At 50.5% G+C, this 24568-nt stretch overlaps 1 protein-coding gene across 1 annotated transcript; it reads right to left on the bottom strand.

The window, feature by feature from the left end:
• Window positions 1-455: 455 nt before the first annotated feature.
• On the bottom strand, window positions 456-24132 carry VPS52 (VPS52 subunit of GARP complex). The gene is made up of 20 exons (XM_028720781.2): window positions 24003-24132; window positions 22211-22292; window positions 20341-20393; window positions 20176-20251; window positions 19851-19918; window positions 17931-18106; window positions 17507-17657; window positions 15757-15857; window positions 14442-14574; window positions 13518-13575; window positions 11694-11827; window positions 10338-10493; window positions 7945-8063; window positions 7283-7406; window positions 5920-6015; window positions 5436-5543; window positions 4214-4279; window positions 2850-2961; window positions 1488-1606; window positions 456-788 (listed from the first exon to the last, which is right to left on the bottom strand). Exons 1-20 carry the CDS (start codon window positions 24120-24122, stop codon window positions 642-644), a joined length of 2199 nt encoding a protein of 732 aa, XP_028576614.2. The 5' UTR covers window positions 24123-24132; the 3' UTR covers window positions 456-641.
• Between the last annotated feature and the right edge of the window lie 436 nt (window positions 24133-24568).

Raw genomic sequence — 24568 nt, 5'->3', positions numbered from 1 at the left:
TTTCTATTTCCTTCTGAGGAAACCGAATAGTTCAGTGAAACGAAGTTTGCAGCCGGCATCCCGTTAAGGCTTTGTCCAATTCTTAGGTTTTTCTAATTTTTTCCCCTTAAGCTTTTAGATTTTTATTACTTAGTTTATTTCCACAAGATAATATTTCTAGTCGATTACTTCTCGTTTCACAGTATTTCATTTGTTTTGTGCAATTTCTCAGTTCCGTGACTTGTCTTTTTTTCTATTGGTTACTGCGAGAGCAGGAGGCTGAACTGCATGGGCCTGATCCAGGAGCCTATTGTGTCCTCATCTTCCTCACACAAACACGCCTCCCCTCTCTCGTCCTCTCGGGGTTGGGCTAGATGACCCCTGGCCCCCTTGCAGCGCTGTGACTCTCTTGCGCAGAAATAAACTTCCCCGCTCCCTTTTTTCCCTCTGGGCAATGAGGCGAATGGTCGCAGGCGTGAGTCGCTAGAGAATTTATTTCCACTGTACAAAGCAAGACGAAGGGACAAACGGGAGACGCGGTCCCAAAACAGGGCTGCCCCCCCCCCGTGGAGATCACGGAGGGGGTGGGAAGCAGTGATATGGCCGTCCCCCCCAAAAAAAAACACACACACCCCGCCATGCAGAAACCCCACCCCCCCAGCTCAGAAGTTGGGCTTGTGCTTCTTGACTTCGACCATCAGGTGGTGGATGTTGATGAGTTCGGAGCGGACAGGGAGGGCTTTGAGGGGGGGCAGCGCCATGACCTTGTGGAAGCGGTGGTAATACTGGATCAGCTGCGTCAGGGCCCCCTGTGGGGAGAGAGGGGGGGGTCAGGAGGGTGAGATAAGAGACACGGGGTGGGGAGAAGGTCACAGGCACCCCACCCCCAGAGAACACACAAGGGCACAGCCGAGAGCCCCCCACCAGCAAGAAATAAACACCCTGTGCTAAGCACTGCAATGGGGGGCTGGGCTGGATGACCTTTGGGGGTCCCTTGCGATTCTATAAGCAGGAAGCAGCTGGGGGTTTTTTTGGGGGGGTGCAAGAACCATTTGAAATTGGGTGGGGAGTGAGCTTGGGGTATTTTAAAGATGATTTCTGGGATCTGCAACTGGGGGACCTCAGCCAAAACCTGCCCTGTTCCCTTGGGGGGGGCGGATTTAGGGGAAAACCTGGATGCTGCAATAATACACACAATAATAATAAATTTTAATTATACCCCGACCTCCTTCCCGGCTAACACCCGATATAAAAACAAATGGATTGAAACTTAAAAACAAGATTAAAATACAACGTTAAAACACAGCCTCATTTCAACGGAAACTCACATCAAAAACTGTTTTTGGGATGGAAACGTCAAGTCAAACAAGGCTCTGTACACCCTTCCTAGTCTTCCTGAAGTTCCACAAGCTAAGGGGCTGCCCTCTTTCTTTTCAATAGGGGGGGGGGGTTGTGGACACCCCCCCCCCCACAGCACCCATTAACCCTTCCGTGCCCCCGGGGCCCACCTGGATGATGGTGGTGCCGTTCTTGAAGTTGGTGAAGGAGCGCATCACATCCTGGCTGAGAGACTCCACCGCCGCCTTCCAGGTCCCCGCGAAGCCGCGCACCAGCTGCGTCACCCGGGCTGAGAGGGGAAGGGGGGAGATTTGGGTGGGGGGCATTGAAGAGGGACTTTCCTCCTCCGGGAGGTTTTTTTAAGCAGAGGTCAGGCGGACCCCAACTCCTGCACTGCACAGGGGAGGGGGGGTTGGGCTGGATGACCTTCAGGGGACCTGCTTCCGTCCCTACAACTCGTCAGTAGCAAATGAGACTCTTAGCCTCAGGGCCGTGGGAAGGGTGAATTTGATCGAAATTAGGGGTCAGAAAACTTTTTCAGCAGGGGGCCGGTCCACTGTCCCTCAGACCTTGTGGGGGGGCCAGACTAATTTTTTTTGGGGGGGGGGGGGAGGAATGAACCAATTCCTATGCCCCACAAATAACCCAGAGATGCATTTTAAATAAAAGGACACATTCTACTCGTGTAAAAACACACCGATTCCTGGAACATCTGCGGGCCGGATTCAGAAGGCGATTGGGCCGGCCCCCAGGTCTTAGTTTGCCTACCTATGATCTAAATCAAATCAATTTAAATCACAATTTAAATCACTAGACTTGATTTAAATCTTTTTTTTTTTTTAACAGAAAGACTCATTCTTGCTGGTATAATCTCAATATTTCTAACCAGATGAAGGTTTCCTTTTTGGAATAATAAATTTCCGGAGTCGTTTTTACAGTCATATCAAAAATTACTGATTTGGTTATACACAGACCGATAATAATGACATCATTGTGAGGTTTAGTAAGTTAACTGTTTATATATGGACAATTTTTCTGTTGTACTTTGTTGGAAGGAGAAAACTAATCATTTCCTTAATAAAAATTTATTTAGCTAAAACAATAACATTATAGCATTATAGTTTATTAACTGATGTGGTTAAACTTTTTTTTAAAAAACAACAACACACACCTTAGATTGAGTTTTAGCACACATGAAAAACTTAAAACAAATCCTTGTTTCCTGATGAATAGCCTTTGGACTATAATGTGACTTAAACAGAAAACTATATTTAGAAAGAAATTTTGCTCTGAAAGCATTTTATTTCAAAAATCCAATTTAAATAATAATTAAAAAAATGTTTTAAATTTTAAAAAAATCCGATTTTTAATTTATTTTTAAATTGTTTTTTTTATCCACCCTGGCCATGGGTTCAAGTCTCATGTTGGGCAAAATATCCCCTGCACTGCAGGGGGTTGGGCTGGATGACCCTTGGGGTCCCAACTCTCGGTTTCCTGCCTCCTTGCCTCTCCGCTCCTGCCAGGCCCCTCACCTTCCTCCCCGCGCAGCCTCTCCATCTGGCCTCGTTCTGCCAGCGCCTCCGCCTCCTTCACGAAGGCAATCATCCCCCCAAAACCGGGCGCAAGGAGCTCCTCGATGAACTCCTGGAAAGGAGAAAGGGGAGAGAGGGAGAAGGAAGGATGGAAGAGACCCCCCCAGAGGAGCCGCCCTCCGTTCGCTAGACTCCATCTCCCAGAAGCCCCGGAAAATGAGGGTGTGCAACCCAGGGGGTGATGGGATCGGGAGTCCGCGAACCTCTGGAGCAGCCTTTCTCCCCCTGTGGGTCCCCAGATGTTGTTGAACTACGACTCCCACCACCCCTAGCTAGCAAGGCCAGAGCTCAGGGATGATGGGAGTTGTAGTCCAACATCTGGAGACCCACAGGTGGAGAACTGTTGCGGAGGGACCCAGATCACAACCGCCCCCCTGCTGGAGAGCCCCACTGGAATTTCTGGGAAGCTCAAATGCCCTCCCAGCCCCACAGGCGTCTCGGGGACCAAGCTCCCCCTATGGCCACCCCATTCATGTGCTTCCAGCGCCGTTTGAAAGGGCTTCCCCTAGTTTCTAGCACCGGGACCTCAGGTGTGTCTTTGGCAATGGAATGAAGTCCAAAGCCTCTCCTGCGGTGACTCAGCTGGCCAGTCGAAGACGTTCCCTAGGTTGTGGCTGCTGTTGCATGCCGGCAGGTGAGAGCCACAGGTGAGAACTGAGTGCAGGATAGGGCCAAGGTACCCCCAAAGGAGAGACACGGGTGGCGCTGTGGGTTAAACCACAGAGCCTAGGACTTGCTGATCAGAAGGTTGGCGGTATGAATCCCCGTGATGGGGTGAGCTTCCATCGCTCGGTCCCTGCTCCTGCCAACCTAGACGTCCGAAAGCACATCAAAGTGCAAGTAGATAAATAGGTACTGCTCCGGCGGGAAGGTAAACGGCATTTCCGTGCGCTGCTCTGATTCACCAGAAGCGGCTTAGTCCTGCTGGCCACATGACCCGGAAGCTGTACGCCGGCTCCCTTGGCCAGTAAAGCGAGATGGGCACCGCAACCCCAGAGTCTGCCACGACTGGACCTAATGGTCAGGGGTCCCTTTGCCTTTACCCCCAAAGGAGCAGGACATGTCCCCCCCCCCCAGGGACTACCCCTCCCTGCAAGGGCAGCTGATAAATTATCAGTGGCGTGCTGCATCGGCTTCAAGTTCCTAGCCCTCATGTTGGAAGGAGGGCCAAACCCTCCAAAGGACGGGGAGGGGAAAGTGTGGCCTGGCTCCACAGGGCCTTCCTGGAGCCTGCCTCAAACTCCTCTCCCACCCACAGCACCCAGGAGAGGGGGCACAGGTATGGGCGCACTCCGTTTGCTTACCTGCGTCCGAGCGTTTAGGAGCTGCTGGAATCCCTCCACCTCCTTGCTCTCCTCCACCGCTCGCTCCTGGGAAGGTGGGAAGAGGGGCGTCACAGAGTGGGGCAGGGGGAAAAGGGCCTTGCTACCCCTGCCCCCAGCCAGGCCTTCCTCTCTCCGCCAGGGCAGGGAGGGGGCAGACCTCTCCCCCACATGACCTGCTCCCGCTTTCCCCTTTGGGTCTGCCAAGGGAGCAAACTGGTGGCTCAGGAGCAGAATGGTGGACCTCACCTTTGCCACGCTAATGTTAATCAAATTTGTATACAAATTTATTATACACACACACAGTCATACCTCGGGTTACAGAAGCTTCGGGTTGCACGCTTTTGTGTTGTGCACCACACCAAACCCGGAAGTACCGGAACGGGTTACTTCCGGGTTTCGGCAGTCGCGAATGCACAGAAGTACTAAATCGCGCTTTGCACGTGCACAGAAGTGCCAAATCGCAACCTGCGTGTGCACAGAGGCGGGTTGCGAACTCTGAAGCTTGCGAATGTGCATCCTGCATGGATCACGTTCGCAACCCAAGCACCCAATATATATATATATATATTCAATGACACTGGTTGGCATCTGTCTGTCTTGGGAGGCAATGGAGGAGAGCACCTTTGTTTAGTTTGTTTGTATAATGCCCAATGCCCATAGATCTCACAACATAAAACTACCATGTAAAAAACTCAAAATGCATAATTTATCTGTAAGCCACCTTGGATCCCTGTCAGGGGGAAAAGGCGGGGCGTAAATAAATTATAATTATAACTATCAACCCAACAATCCCCCTTTGGAGGTGAGGTCAATTATAAAAAAGGACGTCAGGGCGGTTCATATGTATACACGGCCTACGTATTTTGTGTCCTATGCTGCAAACCGCACTGGGGTCCCTGGATAAAGGGCGGTACGTAAATTTAATAAATCATAGGCTAGATGGCTACAGGGGGGGCGGGGGTCCCTTTCCAGCCCTGGGAGTCTATGGCTCCATGTTCTCAAGCTCTCTTGGTTTCAACAGCCTAATTCAGGAGAGGAGGAAAAAAGGAACCAAGGCTTCTCATCGTCCAACCACCGGGATCAGGAAATGAAACCCTGGCTGCCCGTCAACCGGAGACCCCCCAGGGCTGGAAGATCTCGGCCTCCGGCCCCCCAAGTGCAGGGGGCTCAGGAGCCCAGCTCCCCGGGACCCTCTCCTTACCATGAGGACGCCCAGCATCATGTCGTAGTTGTTGATGAGAAAGATGAGCTGCTCTTTGCGCGAGGAAAACTCGGCCGCCACCCGCAGGACGAAATTCTCCACCTCCGTCTGGAAGAGGGAGAAAGTGAGAGAGGGAGAAAGGGGGTGGTTGCTTCAAATGGTTCCCCCTCCAAGGAAGAAGCAACAGCATCACAGGGTGGGGCAGGGGCAGGGGCCTGGCCCACTGAAAGCCCCCCATTTTCCAGGGAGCCATAAGCCAGCGTACGCCAACAGGGACACCTGTTTACATGCTACTGCCTGAGTTTTAGTTTTTCCTCTTCCCTCCCTGTACCTTTTCCCTTGCATGCTGTTGCTGTTTTTCTTTTCTTTTTAAGACTGAGAGCCTACGTGTCTCGTTTTGACTGAACCCAAGTCCCTTTCTGGGAGAGTGGGGTGCAAATGCTCTAAATACAAGTAAAAATGACTAAATTAGCCCCAACCTTACCTGCAACTGCCCCAGCAGAGTCAGCGTCCGGTCGTGAGGGAATGTCTGATTGATGCTGACAATGGCCGAGGAGAACTCTGCGTACCGCCGGGTGATCTGGGGGTGGAGGGAGAGGGTTAGGAGCTGAGCATGCTGGGGGGGGGCAGGGAATGTGCACCCCGGAGCGGTTCTGTCAGGCTCTTCCCTCAACTCCCACCCAGAGATGGATGCCTTTTCCAGTTGCATGAAAGGGACAGAGAGAGGACCAACTTGAATAAAATATTGGGGGGGGGCAGTTTGCAGGTAAGCTCATGGGGAAGGGGCAATGGCAAGGCCCAGCAACTTTGAGGGGGCTGCAAGTTGGCGTCTGAGCTTGCTTTCCCCCTCATCCCCCCGCAGCCCTTTTTCCTTTTGTGTCGTGTACTGGAGATGTGAGCCTGAGTTTTGTGTGTGTGTGTGCAGGGACTGCCTTCACCACCCCTAAGGCATAGGGAAGCCACACTGCGGGAGCCTCTTTTGAGCTAGCCAAAATGCTGTCGACAAACAAAATCAGAACTTTTAAGGAAGATACAACCAAACTGCCCAGCATCCTCCGGGTTCGCTCTTCCCATGGCCAGGCTCTGAAGTGTCAGGAGGGAAGCCTCAAATGGCATTATTGTTATTGCTATTGTTATTATTAATTATTACATTGGTATACCACCCGCTTCATCTGAAGATCTCAGGGCAGCTCGCAGCATAAAAACACAATGTCAGGAACGTGGCCCCTCCCAGAGTGCAGCGGAAGAGTCGGCCTCAGAAATTGAGCTGAGCGAGCAAGGGGCTGACTCTGCAGATGAGAGCTGGCTGTCAAGAGTCTGGAAAGGACAGCCCAGCCCCCCTCCTTCCCAGGGAAGACACTTTTAGCTCTCAAGGAGAGGGAGAGTTGGAAGGTGGCCAGAGTGTTGCCAGGCAGCCAGCAGATAAGCCAGAGTCCGAGACTGTGTCTTCTGGGAGTGGGAAGGAGGCAGACCAGCCGGTCAGTCCCCGTACTAGGAGACGGGAGAAGCTCTGAGAGCAACAGAAGGGAAGAGGAAGAAAAGCTGGATTTTGGCATTCTTCCTGTTGGGGGAGGGACGATGATTCAGAATGATCAGCAGAGGTCAGGCAGAAAGCCGTCCTCTGGATGCGCTTTTCTTGCAAGTAAACATACATAAAACTGACGGAGAGTCATTACTGCTGATCAGGCTGCTTGCCTGCCAGAGATCGATATATATGCAAGACACAAAATACATACTAAAAGCAAGCACAAGAACAAACCAAACCCTGGGCTATATCCCTCATTAAACTGTTCCCGATTCCCTCGGAAGGGATTCGAATGGTGTGGGGGGCCCCTCCCCAGACTTACGTAGTGGGGCCGAGTGTCGAGGAAGCCCAGCTTCTGGGGGTCGGTGTTCTGGATGCTCTGAATGTTCAGCTCCAGGATGTGCTCAAAGCGCGGCCACAACATCTCCAGGAGCGTGTCCCAATACCTGCATGTCCGGGGCGGGGAGCAGAGGAGAGCGGGCGGACAGGATTCCTCGCTTAATATTTATATTTGACGGAGATATCCCGAGATCCAGCACCTTAGGATCCCCCCCCCCCCAAAGCTGGAGACCGGAAGTGTCCAGCTGGCCAGGGGGAAGATCGCCCTCAACCCGGCAGGAGAGCAAGGCTGGGAGGAAGACTTCCGTTGTTGGGCGGGTCCAGGGGGAATCCTGCTCTGCTGGGGGAGCAGTCGAGCGGAAGGGGATGGAGAGGAGGTGCTCAGCCGTCTGCCAGGGATCTTTTGAGCTGAGATCTCTGAACTGGATTGGACTGGATGCCCACCCCCCCAATAGCTGTCAACCTTCCCTTTTTTTGCGGGAAATTCCCTTATTCCAGCGCCGTTTCTCGCTGCTATCCTGGATTGTTAGATATCCTGTAGACTGTCCCCAGGACAGGTGAGGCTGCTGATCCCTTATTTTCAAATCTGAAAGTTGACAGCTATGACCCCCCCCCCCCCCGGGAAGGGGCCCCTTCCCCACTCACTTGTCGATGGCGGGGACGTTTCGCTTGGCCATGATGGCTTTGAAGCGGAGGACGATATGGATGCTGAGAAAGACAGCGATGCTGTCGTAGCAGTCGCTCACGTAAGCGTCCATGTGCTTCTGCCGTTGTTGTTGGTTTTTTGGGGGGAGAGTGAGAGACAAACCCAAAGGGCAAACTCACAATTTAGTTATTTGTTTCAACAAATTTATACGCCACCTGATGGTCTGTTTGTATGTGTGTGTGTGTTTAAAAAAACCCACTTTAAAGCAGTTCACAAAAAAATACTAATTAACTTCAATTAAAGGTAAAGAGTAAAGGGACCCCTGACCATTAGGTCCAGTCGTGACCGACTCTGGGGTTGTGGCGCTCATCTCGCTTTATTGGCCAAGGGAGCCGGCGTACAGCTTCCGGGTCATGTGGCCAGCAGGACTGAGCCACTTCTGGCGAACCAGCGCAGCACACGGAAACGCCGTTTACCTTCCCGCCGGAGCAATACCTATTTATCTACTTGCACTTTGACGTGCTTTCGAACTGCTAGGTGGGCAGGAGCAGGGACCGAACAACGGGAGCTCACCCTGTCACGGGGATTCGAACTGCCAACCTTCTGATCAGCAAGTCCTAGGCTCTGTGGTTAAACCCACAGCGCCACCCGTAGAGACTTAGTTGGTCTCTAAGGTGCTACTGGGCAATTATTATTTTTTATTTCAATATTGCCCATTTTTGTCTGTTGTTTTGCACTGATCTTTGCCCCCTTGGGTAGATGAGTTAGTTGGGGCACCTTGTTGCAATGCAACATTTCATTTTTTACTTTTTTACTTTTTTTAACTTTATTCCAAAACCGAAAAAGAATTACAAACATCAAATTCAAAATCCATATTCGTTTTGTAACATAAGTCGAATTGCTGTGGAGGGAAGTAGAGGGTGGGGGTGGGTTTTATAATTACGTGTATAATTATGCAGCTGTTGGAATTTAGATATTATTTTTTATGTGAAGGAATCATTGGGAATTTTGGTTATTGTGTATATATGTTAAGTTTCAATAAAGATCTTGGGGAGGGGGGAGATTAAACAGTTGTTGTTGTTTAGTCGCTTAGTCATGTCCGACTCTTCATGACTCCATGGACCAGAGCATGCCAGTAAACGGTAATATGGTAAAAAAAGAAAAAAAGACAACAGTTGAGAAACCAAAACAGGTTACAATTCACATCCAGTTTCTAAGCATCTGTGCCAGGTCGTCTAAACACGAATGTTTATTTTTATCACTAATTTTTTAACAACCCTTAAAATAAACATGAGAAAGTCAAAATAAGAAAGGCTTACCCCATTACTAGAAGAATAAGCAAATCTAATACAGTCACATCTTAATTGTTGAATGCCCTGCAACTCGAATGTTTTGGCTCCTGAACGCCACAACCCTGGAAGTGAGTGTTCTGGTTTGCAAATGTTCCTTGGAACCTGAACGTCCAATGCGGCTTCCGCGACTTCCGATTGGCTGGAGTTTTCTGCTGCCAATCGGAAACTGTGCTTTGGTTTTCGAATGTTTTGAAGTCTAACAGACTTCCGGAATGGATTTTGTTCGACTTCCGAGGTACGACTGTATATGGATATTATTATTTTCATTATCCGAGTCCATATATATTTATTTTTAATCTGCTATAGTTTGTATAAATGGATTCCACGTGCTGCTGTATTCCATGCAAAGTGTACGTATACTTTAATAATAATATTATTATTTATCCTGACCCCCTTCTCTTCCTGCCCCGCCCCCAGCACCCCTTTGAGTTATTAGCACAGATGCTTAGAAACTGAATGTGAATTGTAACCTGTTTTGGTTTCTCAGCTGTTGTCTATTTTTTTTTAACCATTTTACCGTTTCTTTTTTTGTGTGTGAACTGCTTTAAAGCAGGTTTTTACAACACACACACACACACACACACACACACACACACACACATTATTGAGTTATCTTGATTTATCAGCTACTTTAAAATGAGGCTGCATTTTAAATTGCATTTTAACCTGTCTTTTAAATTGGGTTTTTTCCCCTTTTCCTCCCCCCCTTTCCCCCCTATTATGTTTTTACTGCGATTTTATTGGTGCTAGCCGTCCTGAGCCCGGCTCTGGCCGGGGAGGCCGGGGTATAACTAATATTTATTATCATTATTTATTACTATTATTATACCCCGCCCATCTGGCTGGGTTCCCCCAGCCACTCTTTGTGCGGACAAACCCAAATGTTTTCAGTCAGCACCGAAAAGCGTGCAGGGAAGTCGCCCGCCATGTATCAAGAGGCAGGGAGTTCCAAAGTCACGCTCCTTGGAAGCGTATGGTTCGGGCGTCCCTTCCCCTCCTCCGTCCCTGGCAGTCTCCCCCCCCCGGGCACCCCTACTCACGAGGAACATGGTGAGCGTCTTCCCCATGACGGCGTTGAAGAGGTCCAGGGCGGGGGTCCCCGTCACCAGGAAGAAGTCGCAGAGGAAGAGGTACTCGCGGCAGCTGTTGTCCAGGAGGGCGAAGTGCTGGCTGCGGAAGAGGGACTCAAAGGGGTACTGCGGGGGGGGGGAGAGAAGGGGGTCAGGATCAGGACCCCCTGACCAGAAGAGCAGCAGGCAGAGCTTCTCTGCACCCCAATCTCTTCCTTCTGCAAGAAGACAGCTAGGTCAGGCCAGTGGCCTCTTCTCACAAGGGCCAAATGAACCTGGGAATCCGGATAGACTGCCTCTGGGCTGGAGGCTCCATAAGAACCCATGGAGAGCCCGGCTGCCGGATCTGGCCTGTCCTCAACCGATGTCCCCAAATGGGAAGAAGCCCACGAAAAGGGACATTGTAGGGTCGGGGAAAGGCGACGTGATCGGAGTCTGTAAAATCCTGCCCAGTTTGGAGGAGAGCTAACTCTGGAACTGGTGGAATCAGTACCGATTAAAGGGACGTAACCTGTGGAACTCCATCCCACTGGAGGGCTTCAGAGCATTTATGTTGTGAACCGCCCTGAGATCTAAGGATAAAGGGCAGTATACACATTTACTGAATAATAATGATGATGACGATAAGCCTCAAAAGCAGTGCAAACAGCTGCTCCAAGAATCCCTAATATTTAGATGTTTTTCATAGGGCCCAGTCCCAAAGGGAGAGACTTTATAAAAGGCACACGAGTATCAACGAAAAGAAAAGAATTCACTCTGAAACTCACCTACAGGTGGTACCTAACACCAAGAAAACTAGCGCTAATACGCCCAGGAACCTCACCAAAATGCTGGAGAGGGTGTACCTCGACAGGCACATACCTCCACGTGTGGTGGGAGTGCCCAAAATCCAACTATTCTAGACAATAGCCATACAAGAAATAAGTAAAATGACCAAGCAAGTATTAGAAACCACCCCAGAATTGGCCCTACTAAACATCATTCAAGACAATAATGCCCATTTACACCACAAAGAACTCATGAAAGGCACCCGAGACCAAGGAAAACTGAGCAAAAATCACACAGCGGGTTTCTTTATAAAATGTTTCTAACACTTAATGGAGGAAAATATACATCTCTGTTGAAGGGGTTGGACTAGATGACCGTTGGGGGTCCCCTTCCTACTCTATGATTCATAAAAAGAGGAGAAATACACCAAATAATTTGAAAAATACCCCCAAAACTAAAAAAGCCCTTATAAATTCCACAAAATGGCAACAGCAAAGAGAGTGCAAACGGACCCACACCGAGAGCCAGAAAGGAGGGGGTTAAAAGAGGGGGACTCACCCGGACGTCGCTCTTCTGGGCAGAGTGGGGGACGATGATGGGGCCCTCCAGCTCGGCCCCCCCAATGACACTGCCCCGGTTCCCCAGCGTGAAAATGGTGTTGCGGTTCCGGAGGGGCGGCTTTGAGAAAAAGCGTGGCGGCAGCAAGGAGTCAAGGGAGAAATGTGCCCAGGGAGGTGGACCCCCACAGACCCCCACCCAGACCTTGTGGGTGCCCCCCCAAAAGAAGCACGGGAACAGGGCCTTCTCGGTGGTGGCTCCCCACTAGCGGAGAAATCTCTCCCTGGGAGGCTCACTACATTTAAAGCCCTTTGTGGCTTAGGGCCCTCGTACTTACGGGACCGCCTCTCCTCGTCTGTCCTGCAGAGGACCTTAAGGTCCATGAATAATCATAGTTTAGAGGTCCCGGGCCCTAAGAAAGTCAGATTATCCTCCGCCAGGGCCAGAGCCTTCTCAGTGATGGCTCCAACCCGGTGGAATGTTCTGTCCCAGGAGACCAGGGCTCTGAAGGATTTAACTTCCTTCCGCAGGGCCTGTAAGACAGAGCTGTTCCGCCTGGCTTTCAATTTGAACTTAGCCTAATCTTTTATTCCCCTTCCTTCCCTCCCCCTCCCCTTTTTATGAAGATTACCTGCTCTGAGACCCCACAGCTAATTCTCCCCTGGTCTCCTCGCCGGCCCAAATAGGACTAATCTAGCCAGCTAGCCCTGGTGATCATCTAATGTTTATTGCATGGATTTCCCCCCTAAATTGATTTTTGAATTCTGAATTTATTGTTTTTCATGTTTTATACTGTATTTTATGCTGGTTTTTTTGTTGTATCGATTAAGTGTTTTAAATTTGTTGTTAGCCGCTCTGAGCCCAGTTTTCTGAACCAGGAAGGGCGGGGTATAAATTATTATTATTGTTATTATTATTATTATTATTACTATTATTATTACTACTACTATTATTAGTAAAGGTAAAGGTACCCCTGCCCGTACGGGCCAGTCTTGACAGACTCTGGGGTTGTGCGCCCATCTCACTCTATAGGCCGGGAGCCAGCGCTGTCCGGAGACACTTCCGGGTCACGTGGCCAGCGTGACAAAGCTGCATCTGGCGAGCCAGCGCAGCACACGGAAACGCCGTTTACCTTCCCGCTAGTAAGCGGTCCCTATTTATCTACTTGCACCCGAGAGTGCTTTCGAACTGCTAGGTTGGCAGGCGCTGGGACTGAAAGATGGGAGCGCACCCCGCCGCGGGGATTCGAACCGCCGACCTTTCGATCGGCAAGTCCTAGGCGCTGAGGCTTTTACCCACAGCACCACCCGCGTCCCCAACTACTATTATTACTATTATTATTATCTTCTCAAGCTGCCCAGAGTCGCTGGGGTAACGTAGTCAGATGGGTGGTGTATATAATTAATTTACTATTATCATTATCATTATCATCATCATCATTATTATTTCATTCCTGTCCAGGCTTTTGGCTGCCAATGGTGGCCTTTGGGAGCAGGTGGGCTGTTTCAAATGTAGTCCCTGCCCAGTTTTAATGGGCGCACCTGTGGCTTTTTCTGAGTTGCAATGGCAAAAAAATATGACTGATAAATTTAATAGACGATAATGAGAATTCTGCTCAGGATCTAAGCCTTTCACAAGAGGGAAATGTTCAAGGCAGCTCTCGAAGCTCCCGTTTGGCAGCCAGCCCAACTGGAGGGGGACCCCAAAGGTCATCTATTCCAACCCTGTTTTCAGGGGCCAGGCGGGGAAAGGGGAAGAGATGATCCTGCCTTTCTGACCCTTCAGTGCGAGTGTCGTCCCCCCCTCCCCCCGCAAAAAGGATATCCTTCTTGGCCGTGTCCTCTACCCCCATGAGGTCATCCTTCTCGGCCACTTCTTCATACTGCGGGCAGGGAGAAAGAGAGAGAGAGAGAGAAGGCGTTTGAGGGAATGGTAGCAATGGACGGAGGTCCGTCACCCGAAATTAACACAGAATACTTCTGATGAGACCAGCATAGATATATTGAGCAATCTTGCAATCTTGCCAGCTCAAATATTAATTGCAGCTTGCTGGGAAGCACCTCGAAACCTTACGCCACTCACTCGGGAATACTGAAACAACGGAGGAAATGATTTCCATGAGGACTGGCACCTCCAAGCACGTTTTACGTGATCTGGCCGTCCTTTACGGCATGCACGTTTTCCAGATGAGCTGGCACACCTGGAACTAGACTCAATCACCAGGTAACGCTGATATTACCACTTTTTGTGAAGGCAACACTTATTCCCACTTTTTAACTTGGACTTTGTTATTCCAGCCCTTGGGCAACCGTACTTAAAATCATGGAATTGCAGAGTTAGACAGGACCCCCAAGCATAGCTGTCAAGGTTTCCCTTTTCTTAAGGGAAATTCCCTTATTCCGAACAGGATTCCTCACAAGAAAAGGGAAAAGCTATGTCCCCAAGGCTCAGCTAGCGCGACCCACATTTCACAGTTTATTTCTCTGATATTTGATTTTCCTCTGTTTACAATTACTGCTCTTAAGACGCGTCATGGGATCTTTACCAAAGCGCTTTTTAAATATAATTTAGCATTCCTTTATGGCAAAAACAAGAGCAGGTAGCTCTGTGAGCAGAGCACGAGGCTCTTAATCTCTGGGTTGTGGGTTTGAGCCCCACAAATATTCCCACGTTGCAAAGGGTTGGACTAGATGACCTTGGGGTCCCTTCCTACTCTTCGGTGGCACGAGTCATCCAAAGGAAAGTCACCTGCACTTTCATGAGGCGGCTGGTGTAGGACTTGAAGTAGCTGAGGTAGATTTTGCTCATGGTCTCAACATACTCGTCCCGGACCTCTTTGGCCACTGAGCGCTCGTGGCCCAGCAGGAACTGGTAGAAGAACCTACAGAGAGAAGGCGGGGGGGAGAGAGAGAGAGGCTGGGGGACATGGCGAGTGGGGAGACTTCGCTTCCAGACCTGGCCCTGAGCAAGGCATGCTGGGAAATGCGGGAGCCAGGATGATGCCAGAGGAATCTGCACACCAGCCCCCCGCCAAGAGCTGACCCAGACCCTGCGTTTGCCATCCAAGGCCCTTCTCTGTGTGTCCCCCTCCCCATGAGGTCCAGAGGGGGGCCTTTTCTGTGGTGGCACCATCATTGCATGTCTCTAGGTGCCAGACAAAAACATTCCCAGGTCTTTGGGCGTTGAATAATGATAATAATTTATTAATACCCCACCCAGCTGGCTGGGCTTCGCCAGCCACTGTGGGCAGCTTCCAACAAAATATTAAAATTCAGTAATTCATCAAACATTAAAAGCTTGCCTTCAGATGTCTTCTAAAAGTCTGGTAGTTGTTGTTCTCTTTGACATCTGGTGGGAGGGCGTTCCACAGGGCGGGTGCCACCACAGAGAAGGCCCTCTGCCTGGTTCCCTGTAACTTGGCTTCTCGCAGAGAGGGAACTGCCAGAAGGCCCTCGGCGCTGGACCTCAGTGTCCGGGTAGAACGATGGGGGTGGAGACGCTCCTTCAGATATACTGGACCGAGGCCGTTTAGGGCTTTCAAGGTCAGCACCAACACTTTGAGCAAGTCAGGGGGGACTACTACTGTGCTGATCTTATTATTATGCTGTGTAAAATCAACAACAACAACAATAGCAGCCCACCCAACAACAGCAGCAGTCGCAGCAGCAGCAGCCCACCTATCTGATTGGGTTGCCCCAGGCACTCTGGGCGGCTTCCAACAAATAATGAAGCATAATAAAACATCAGACATTAAAAAAATTCCCTATACAGGGCTGCCTTCAGATCTTTTCTAAAAGTGATGCCCTTAAAGTTGCACACTGCCCTGGGATCTTTGGAGAAAGAGCGCAACGCAAATGGAATAAATAAGAAAATAAAACAAGTGGTCATAACTCAGGGCACACAAACGCACACAGGCGCCTGATGTTTCCGATCAGGCTGAGCAAGGGCTGCTGGGAGTTGCAGTCCACAGCGGGTGGCCAGAAAACGAAACTAAGCAGGGGATTCTGGGAGCCAGCAGCAGGGAACGCTGGAAGACTCCTGAAGGGGCACAGCATTTGCCTACCTGTACTTGAGCAGGGCATTCTGGGGGATCTGGTAGTTGGTCATGGGCTTGCGGAAGGAGTAGATCTTTTGTAGGATGAATTCACGGATCTTGGCCACCGCCTGGCAGGAGGGGGAGAGAGGGGGGCAGGTCAGGAAAGAGGACTGAAGGTGTGGGGGGGGCTTGCATCCTGAAGAGCCCCCAGCCTCAGCCTTTCTTCCAGGGCAACGCAGAGCGAGGAGGGAGCAGCTCCCCATTCAAAAAATGCCCCCAATCACTTCAGAATTGACAAATTTCTGCACTGGCTGCCAAGTACAGTGGTGCCTCGCAAGACGAAATTAATCTGTTCCGCGAGTCTCTTCGTCTTGCGGTTTTTCGTCTTGCGAAGCACGGCTATTAGCAGCTTAGCAGCTATTAGCGGCTTAGCGGCTATTAACGGCTTAGCGGCTTCAAGAAAAAGAAAACAAACTCGCAAGAACTCGCAAGACGTTTCCATAGGGAAATTCGTCTTGCGGAACGACTCAAAAAACGGAAAACCCTTTCGTCTAGCGAGTTTTTTGTCTTGCGAGGCATTCGTCTTGCAGGGCACCACTGTAATTTCTGGGTCCAATTCATAGGGCGGGTTTTGACCCATAAGGCCTTAAAAAGCTCAGGACTGCGATGACAGCCTCTCCCCATATGAGGTCAATCACGAAGGGCATGGTAGAAATTTAATAACTAGCGTATTTTTCATTTCATAAGACGCACTTTTTTCCTCCTAAAAAGGGGAAATGTCTGTGCGTCTTAGGGGCGAATGTGTGGTCGCTCGCTGGCTCCCTTTCCGGCCCCTTGCCCAGGCCTCCATTGCTGAATGTTCTGCAGACGGAGGCTGTTTGTTTCCCCAGCGACATGCGACTGGCTGATTAGATTATCTGTCTGGAAACTGTAGAAATGGCTCCCTTTCCTTTCCTAAAGAAGCTGCAGAACTGTGAGTTGAACCCCATAAAAACATGAATTTTTTCCCCCTTTGCAAAGTAAGTTCAACAACTTTGAGCTGATCCTCCAAAAAACAGGGCTTTTGACCTTTGCAAAAGAAGCTGCACAACTGTGAGCTGATCGCCCCAAAAACAGGGCTTTCCCCCTTTCCTCCTCTAAAATCTAGGTGCGTCTTATGGTCAGGTGCGTCTTACAGAGCGAAAAATACGATAATAACAACAGAGGTTTTAGCCGGAGGGAGACATGTGGGCATAGAATACACATAAAAACAGGAACTTGGCCTCTATGATAACCAAATGAAGACTTTGGGAACTGCTCCCCTCGTGACAGCGCTTCTTTTAAAAAAGACGTTCGTTCAATGTCCCACGTTGGTAAATTTTTGGGAGAGGGTGACAGAAATGATTAACTGGAGGGGGGGAAATGTTAAGTTTGCAGAGGAAAAAATCCTTTTGAATTACATCCCCGTCTAGCTAAGGGACGGCATGGATGATTGAATTGAATTTTTATTATTACAGTCACAGACCAGTTCCGGCTTACTTACAATATCAGAAAAATCTTAAAACACAACAGGAATACATTGGAGGGCAAGGATGGACGCTCCGTGCCCTTTTGACGGAACGAAAAGACTGGCGTTCATGAACCGGAAGAACAAAAAACCCATCCTTCAACCAATGGATAGAAGATACCTGCCAGGGGCTGCGTTTGACGAGACAACTCACCAAGGTGCCAACCCTGAAAGTGGGGTCATTGGGGGGGGGGGGCTCAGCTGGGGGGGGAGGGTCCCCTCACCCCTCACCTTGGCTTTTAGCTTGTCCAGGATGTCGGTCACGTCCGTACAGGCCATGGTCTCACGGAAAGCCTGCTCCTTGACGGCGTTGATCTTGTTGTTCAGCTCGTGAAGCTGCTCCAGAAAGGCCTGGTCCGTCACGGGCGACTCCAGGATGGTGCTGGGAAGACAACACGGGGGGGGGGCTGTCACACCCTCACCCCAGGACTTCCCGTCTCCCACCCGCTCCTCCCAAAAAAATTGAAAATAAGATTTAAAAAAGAGATTGAAAGTCAAGTGGCAGGGAGTTCCAGAGTGCATCGTTGCTGCCCCACTGAAAGACTCGCTAGCAGCGAATATTGCTTGGATCTGAACTGATCCACTTTTCAGTCTTCGTTTCGGAGGGAGACATTTTCGCCTGGCGCTTCTCCCGCCCGCCACCTGCGCCACTGACCTGATCATGATGTTGGGGACCACCAGCTCGTCCACCAGCTGGGAGAGGCGGCCCCGGACGGCCTGGCGGTTGCGCAGCCGGACGTTCATGGCCACCGACTGCTCCTGCAGGGTCTGGATCTCGCAGCTGATGCTGCTGAGGTCGGACTGGAAGGAGCTCAGCATGGCCTCCATGCGCTGCAACATGCGGAGGGTGTGGGAAGAAGGAAAGACAGGGTTATGCCTAGGGAGAAATGGCTGAAGGAAGCAAGGAGTCCACTTGCCCGCTGGCAAGACCTACGTAAGGAGACAGACTCTCTCCCTGGGAATGTCCCACAGCCAGGATGTCTAAAGCAGAACCTCCTTGCTCAGGAGAAGTCTACCTCTGGGAACGATGAGGAGTGGACAAAGACAGTGGGAGACGGCTGCCTGCCCCTGAACTTCCCTGTCGGGATACTCGCAGGAGAACCGTCTTCCAATACATCAAGGGCTGTTTGGAGGGCAGGACTTGAACCCGTGGCTTCGAAAGAGATTCCAGCTAAGCAACAGGAAGAACTTTCTGACAGCCAGATCTGTTTAACCGTGGGATGGAAGGCGGTAGACTCTCCTTCCTTGGAGGTTTTGAAGCAGTGTTTGGACGACGACGACGATATTATTAATCAATCAATCAATCAATCAATCAATTTTGCATATCACCCTACACCCTCAGACCTCAGGGTGGATCACAATATAAGAAACACAAAAACTATAATAACACATGTTGTCCCGTTCACAACATGAGCAGAACGCAACCTGCGTCTGCGCATCCCGCGATTCGCCGCTTATGCGCATGGCGTCATTTTGCGCATCTGCACATGCGCAAGCGGCGAAACCCGGAAGTAACCCTTTCCGGTACTTCCTGGTCACCGCGGGACGCAACCTGAAAAGACGTAACCTGAACCGAACGTAACAAGAGGTATGACTGTAATGGATGGCCAGTTGTCAAAAATTCTTTAGCTGAGATGATTGTGTTAAAGGGGGTTGGGCTAGATGGCCCCCGGGGTGTCCCTTCCAATGGCAATCCTATGATTCTGGGAGGGAGGAGCCTCACGGTGATTCAGTGAGAACAGGGTAGGGTCTTGCTCCCACACAGAGATCGGGGCATCACGGAGAGGGAAAGCAGAGCACGACACCCCACACTGGCGGCTGGGTGAAATACAGCTTTGTGACTCTCCCTCTCCCCTTCCCAAGGCAGGCAGGATGAGATTAAAAACAGTTAAGGTGCCTACAGTTAAGGTGCCTTTAAGGTTTTGACCTTTAAAGCCCTTTGTGGCTTAGGGCCCTCGTATTTACGGGACTGCCTCTCCTGGTCTGCCCCACAGAGGACCTTAAGGTCCATGAATAACCATAGTTAAGAGGTCCCAGGCCCTAAGGAAGTCAGACTATCCTCCACCAGGGCCAGGGCCATCTCAGTGATGGCTCCGACCTGGTGGAATGCTCTGTCCCAGGAGACCAGGGCCCTGAAGGATTTAACCTCCTTCCACAGGGCCTGTAAGACAGCTGTTCCGCCTGGCTTTCAATTTGAATTTAGCCTGATCTTTTCTTCCCCTTCCTTCCCTCCCCCTCCCCTTTTTATGGAGATTACCTGATCTGGGATCCCACAGTTAATTCTCCCCTGGTCTCCTCGCTAATAGGACTAATTCAGCCAGCTAGCCCTGGGGATCATCTAATGTTTATTGGATGGATTTCCCCCCTAAATTGATTTTTGATTTTATTGTTATTCGTATTTTATACCGTATTTTATGCTGTTTTTTGTAGCATCAATTAAGTGTTTTAAATTTGTTTTAAATAGCTGCCCTGAGCCCGGTTTTCTGAACCAGGAAGAGAGGGGTATAAATAAAAAATTATTATTGTTGTTATTATTATTAGTAGTAGTAGTAGTACAGAGAGCGACCCTCCTCACCTCCAGGACAGCATCACAGGCCGTGATCTGCGTGTGGAGCGATGCAATGTTCTTGCTCTCCTTGATGTCTGGATGAGGCCGCTAAGGAGAACTGCCTGCTGGGAGGGGACAGCCGATGAAAGTCCCCCCCCCTCCTGCCCCAAACATTTGGGTACATGCCCAAAACACAGGCTGCACAGACACACACACCCGCCCCCCGCCCCTGTGCAGAAAGCCAGGCCACGCCAGCTCTGCTCCTGGGCTCTGGTGAGCCCTTTCCACCTTGCACGGGTTCAGCTAGAGGACCTCTGGGTGCCCCGTTCAACCCTTCTGCTTCTGAGGATACAGTCCTTGATGGAGGCGTTCTCGATGTGCTGCAGCTCCAGCTCCACCTGCTTGGAGTAGTGCCTCAGGTCCACCCCCTGCGGGACAGAATGGGGAGGGGTCACCACCTTGGGGGGGCACTCTCCCTTCCCCACCTCCCAGCCCTGGCAGACCTCCCCCCTCTCACCGTCTTCAGCGCCTCCTGCACCAGAGCATCTTCCAAGTTGGCCTGGATGTGAACTGGCAGGGGGGGGGGAGAGAAAGAACAAGGTCAGGAAGGGAGGGGGACACAGCTGCTCTGCCTCTACCCCCCAAAAAACTGATGGGGGCCTGACAGAGCAATCGTGCCAAGACGGAAAGGTTTTCCCACTGGTCATGACTCAGAGCAGGGCATGAGCAGGGGGGGGGGGGAACCCTTGTTTTCAAGGCAGGCAGCCCCCCAAAAGAACCCTGCTGCTTTATATTTTAAATAAAAAAAATCTCAACGCTGTTCACAACCTGTTAAAACATCAAATGAAACCACCCAGAATAAAGTCAATCTCCGAGGGAAACATTTCAGATCCTTCTCAAAGAGACGTTTGCCTTTCCCCCGTATTTATAGGCCTGTTTAATTCCCACAGTGGAAGGACTCTAGGAAGCCAGTGGGGTGTAGTGGTTAGAGCAGGGGTCAGTGAAGTTTTTCAGCAGGGGGCCGGTCCACTGTCCCTCAGACCTGGTGGGGGGCTGGACTATATTTTGGAGGGGGGGGGAATGAACGAATTCCTATGCCCCACAAATAACCCAGGGATACATTTTAAATAAAAGGACACATTCTACTCATGTGAAAACACGCTGATATAAGGCAATTGGGCCTGATCCAGCCCCCAGGCCTTAGCTTGTCTACCCACGGGTTAGAGTGTCGGTTTAGGATCTGGGAAATCAGGGTTCAAATCAACGCTCAGACATGATGAAGCTCACGGGGTGAGCTGGGAGTTAGTCACACAGTCTCGTCACCTACCTCACAGGAGGAGGAGAGTGAACCATGTAAGGTAAAAAAGGTAAAGGAGCCCTGGACGGTTAAGTCCAGTCAAAGGAGACTATGGGGTTGTGGCACTCATCTCGCTTTCAGGCTGAGGGAGCAGGCGTTTGTCCACAGACAGCTTTCCAGGTCATGTGTCCAGAATGACTAAACCGCTTCTGGCGCAAAGGGACACCATGACGGAAACCAGAGTGCATGGAAACGCCGTTTACCTTCGCACCACAGCGGTACCTATTTATCTACTTGAACTGGTGTGCTTTCCAACTGCTAGGTGGGCAGGAGCAGGGACCGAGCAACGGGAGCTCACCCCGTCGCGGGGATTCAAACTGCCAACCTTCTGATCAGCAAGCCCAAGGGGATAAGTAGTTTAGAGCACAGCGCCACCATGTACTCCTTGGAGAAAAAGGTGGAGCTGAAATGCAGTAAATCAGCTCTTCTTCGATACTATACTCTTTATTGTCATTGTCCCATACAGAACAATGAAATTGAAAAACCTACATTCAAAAAGACATTCAAAAACCAACAAGCCTGCTATCCCAGCCTGGTTAACTCCCTAAAAAACTCTGAAACCCATAATTAAATACAGTATACTCCCACAGAGACTACCTTACACTGCGTTTAAAACCAAAATTGCATTTGGGTAGAAACTCTCAGGCGGCTGGTCCTAGTCTTTATAACCCTGGACCTTCTTCCAGAAGGCAGAAGCTGAAAGAGATCATTTCCGGGGTGGGCACTATCCTGCGCTATCTCTGCAGCTTTCTTATGGCACCTGGAAGCATAGATTTGATCCAAATCTGCTGACCTACTTAAGGAAGGGCTCAGGCAGGTGGAGATGTCAGTCGCCAACCGGGAACCCAGAGATCGTGATTGGACCCGCGCCAGTCACGAAACGCTGATTTTGAACCCTGCTTCCTCTTCAGGAGGTGGTGGAACAGTTTCCTGGCCCTCCCTTGAACAAAGGTCAGTCTCCTACCTGTGGGGCCTGCCTTTGGGGCCCTTCCCAAAGCAAGTAGCTCTGAAGGAGAGGAAGAGAACTTACTGTCCACTTCATCCAGGATGAACTCATCTGAGGTCAGGTCCAGCTCACCCAGGTTCAGCTGCAAGGCCTCGTCGCTCGGACCCTAAAGGGCAGAGGAAGGAAGGTTAAGGACGCAAGAAAAGAACTTGTCGAGTCCAGTCTTCTGTTCTCACAGTGGCCAACCAGGTGCCCATGATAATAATAATAATAATAATAATAATAATAATAATAATAATAAATTTCATTTATACCCCGCCCTCCCCAGGCTCAGGGTGGCTAACAACCGATATAAAAACAAATTGATTGAAATACAACTTAAGGTCCTCCATGGGGCATACCAGGAAGCGGGATCTGAGCACAAGAGCCACTCTCCCCTCCAAGGACTGGCTAATGTTTTCCGCAAGGAGCTCAGAGGGGAGACACAAATGGTCCCACTCTGCACAATTTTAATCCCCCATAAGTCAGACTGAAAGGAAGCCATTAACCGGCAGACACATGGTCAGGGTCCTAACTTTGCTGCCCTGTTGAGTCTGTAACCCAACACGGGTGCTGTAACCCAACACGGGAAAAGGCTGCTTCCGTCAAGGGCCAGTTGAGCTGGTGGGGAGTCCAGAGCAATAGAATCAAAGACCCGGGTTCAAATCCCTGCACAGCCATGAGGCTCACTGCACGACCTTGGGCCAGTTTCTAACCTGCAGGGCTGTCCAGAGGAAAAAAACAGTGTTTGTGTGTCAGGGCAGGGAAGGATCACAAGCTCATTGGAGGGAAGGCAGAATATAAGTGCAATTAGCAGAATATAAGCAATGTTTATTTATGTTATGAAAGTTATATACCGCTTGATTGTAGGGAAAAACCTCCAAGTGGTTTAGAAAGAAAGACGAAAACAGTAAAATCATTACTTTAAAAATTGCAGCTGTGACTTTAAAACATATGGAAAATTAAAAGCAGAATAAATTAGATTAAAGACAATAGAAACACATACAGATTTTCTGAACACCTGGACCGGCTTGTTTAAACAAAGGCGACTTTAATTGGCGCCAGAAAAAGTGCAGAGAAGGCGCCTGCCTGGTGTCAAGAGGCAGGGAGTTCCAATGTGCAAAGGTTCTGCCACATGGAATGGACCAGACCCAAAGGCTGCTTTCAAGGGGCAGATCAGAGGCACCTGAACGCAGCCCAGGAGAGGGACGTCTGCAATGTCTGATGGTTCATTATGTTTCTGTGTATGCTGTATATGTTCTTGAAGCTACTAACATGAGTTTGACTAAACTGCGGGAGGCAGTGGAAGACAGGAGGGCCTGGCGTGCTCTGGTCCATGGGGTCACGAAGAGGCGGACACGACTCAACAACAACATATGCTGGAAGCTGCCCAGAGGGCCTGAGGCGACTCAGCCGGATGGGCAGGGTGCAAATAATGTAAAATACTACTATTATTACAGTATTATTATTATTATTATTATTATTATTATTATTCAGCCCGCCTTCCCCGTGATGGCTCGTCCAGCTGCGTTTCTGCCCTGCTTTCCCTCTTTGCAGCCCAAAGGGGCTCCGTCGGCTTCAAAGCGACAGGCAGGAGCCCAACAGGTGCAGAGGGGAAAGCCCCACCGCGCATGCGCACTGGCCAAAGACGTGGTGCTGAGGGGGGCGGGGTCAAAGGTCACCAGAACATTCCCCACCCCCGGCCCAAATATTCTTTTTCGCGATTGAAGAGGAAAAAATTAAAGAGGGGGAACGAGAGGAGGGTGTCCTTTATTTATGAGACACCGGAAGTCGGGGGCTCAGAGACCGGAAACGGGGGCAGGTCCGTGACCCTCACCGATCCGTCCCCCGCCTCTTCCTCGTCCATGTCTCCCGCCCGGAGCTGCGGCTGCTCCTGCTCCTGTCGCCGCCGCTGTTCTTCGGGCCCCGCTTCGCCCGGGGCCGCTGCCTTCCTCATCCGGGGCTTCCAGGGGAACGGCTTCCGGTTTTTCTACACGAAGAACCACAAGCCCCAGAATGCCCAGCGGCCGCTTTGCGGAAGTGGCCCGATAGGCGCCCTCTCCGTCGGATGCTGAGGCGGCGGTAGCTTCGAAGGGGTTGGGGGGTCGAGCACCCCTCTTCCTCCTTCCCTTCCCCATGACGCCCCCAAAAGGACGCCAAGTTTCCTCCGGCGAGGAGATATCCTCTCACGGAACCTTCCACTCCACATCCTCGTTTCCTACTCGGGCATTGCAGGGCGGAGCACAGCCAACTGAAGGGACTCCTCCCTGGACCATAGATATAGAAAACGTCTTGGCACGTAATTGCATTTCCCAGCAGAAATGGGGCGGCACCCCACTTTACCCGCTTCACCCCTGAAATAATGGTAAATGAGAGGGGTTATCCAAGCCGGACGACCCGATC

Source organism: Podarcis muralis, chromosome 2, assembly GCF_964188315.1.
Source record: "Podarcis muralis chromosome 2, rPodMur119.hap1.1, whole genome shotgun sequence".
Lineage (NCBI taxonomy): Eukaryota > Metazoa > Chordata > Lepidosauria > Squamata > Lacertidae > Podarcis > Podarcis muralis.
The sequence above is the reverse complement of the archived record's forward strand: the minus strand, read 5'-3'. Positions and strand labels throughout refer to the sequence as shown.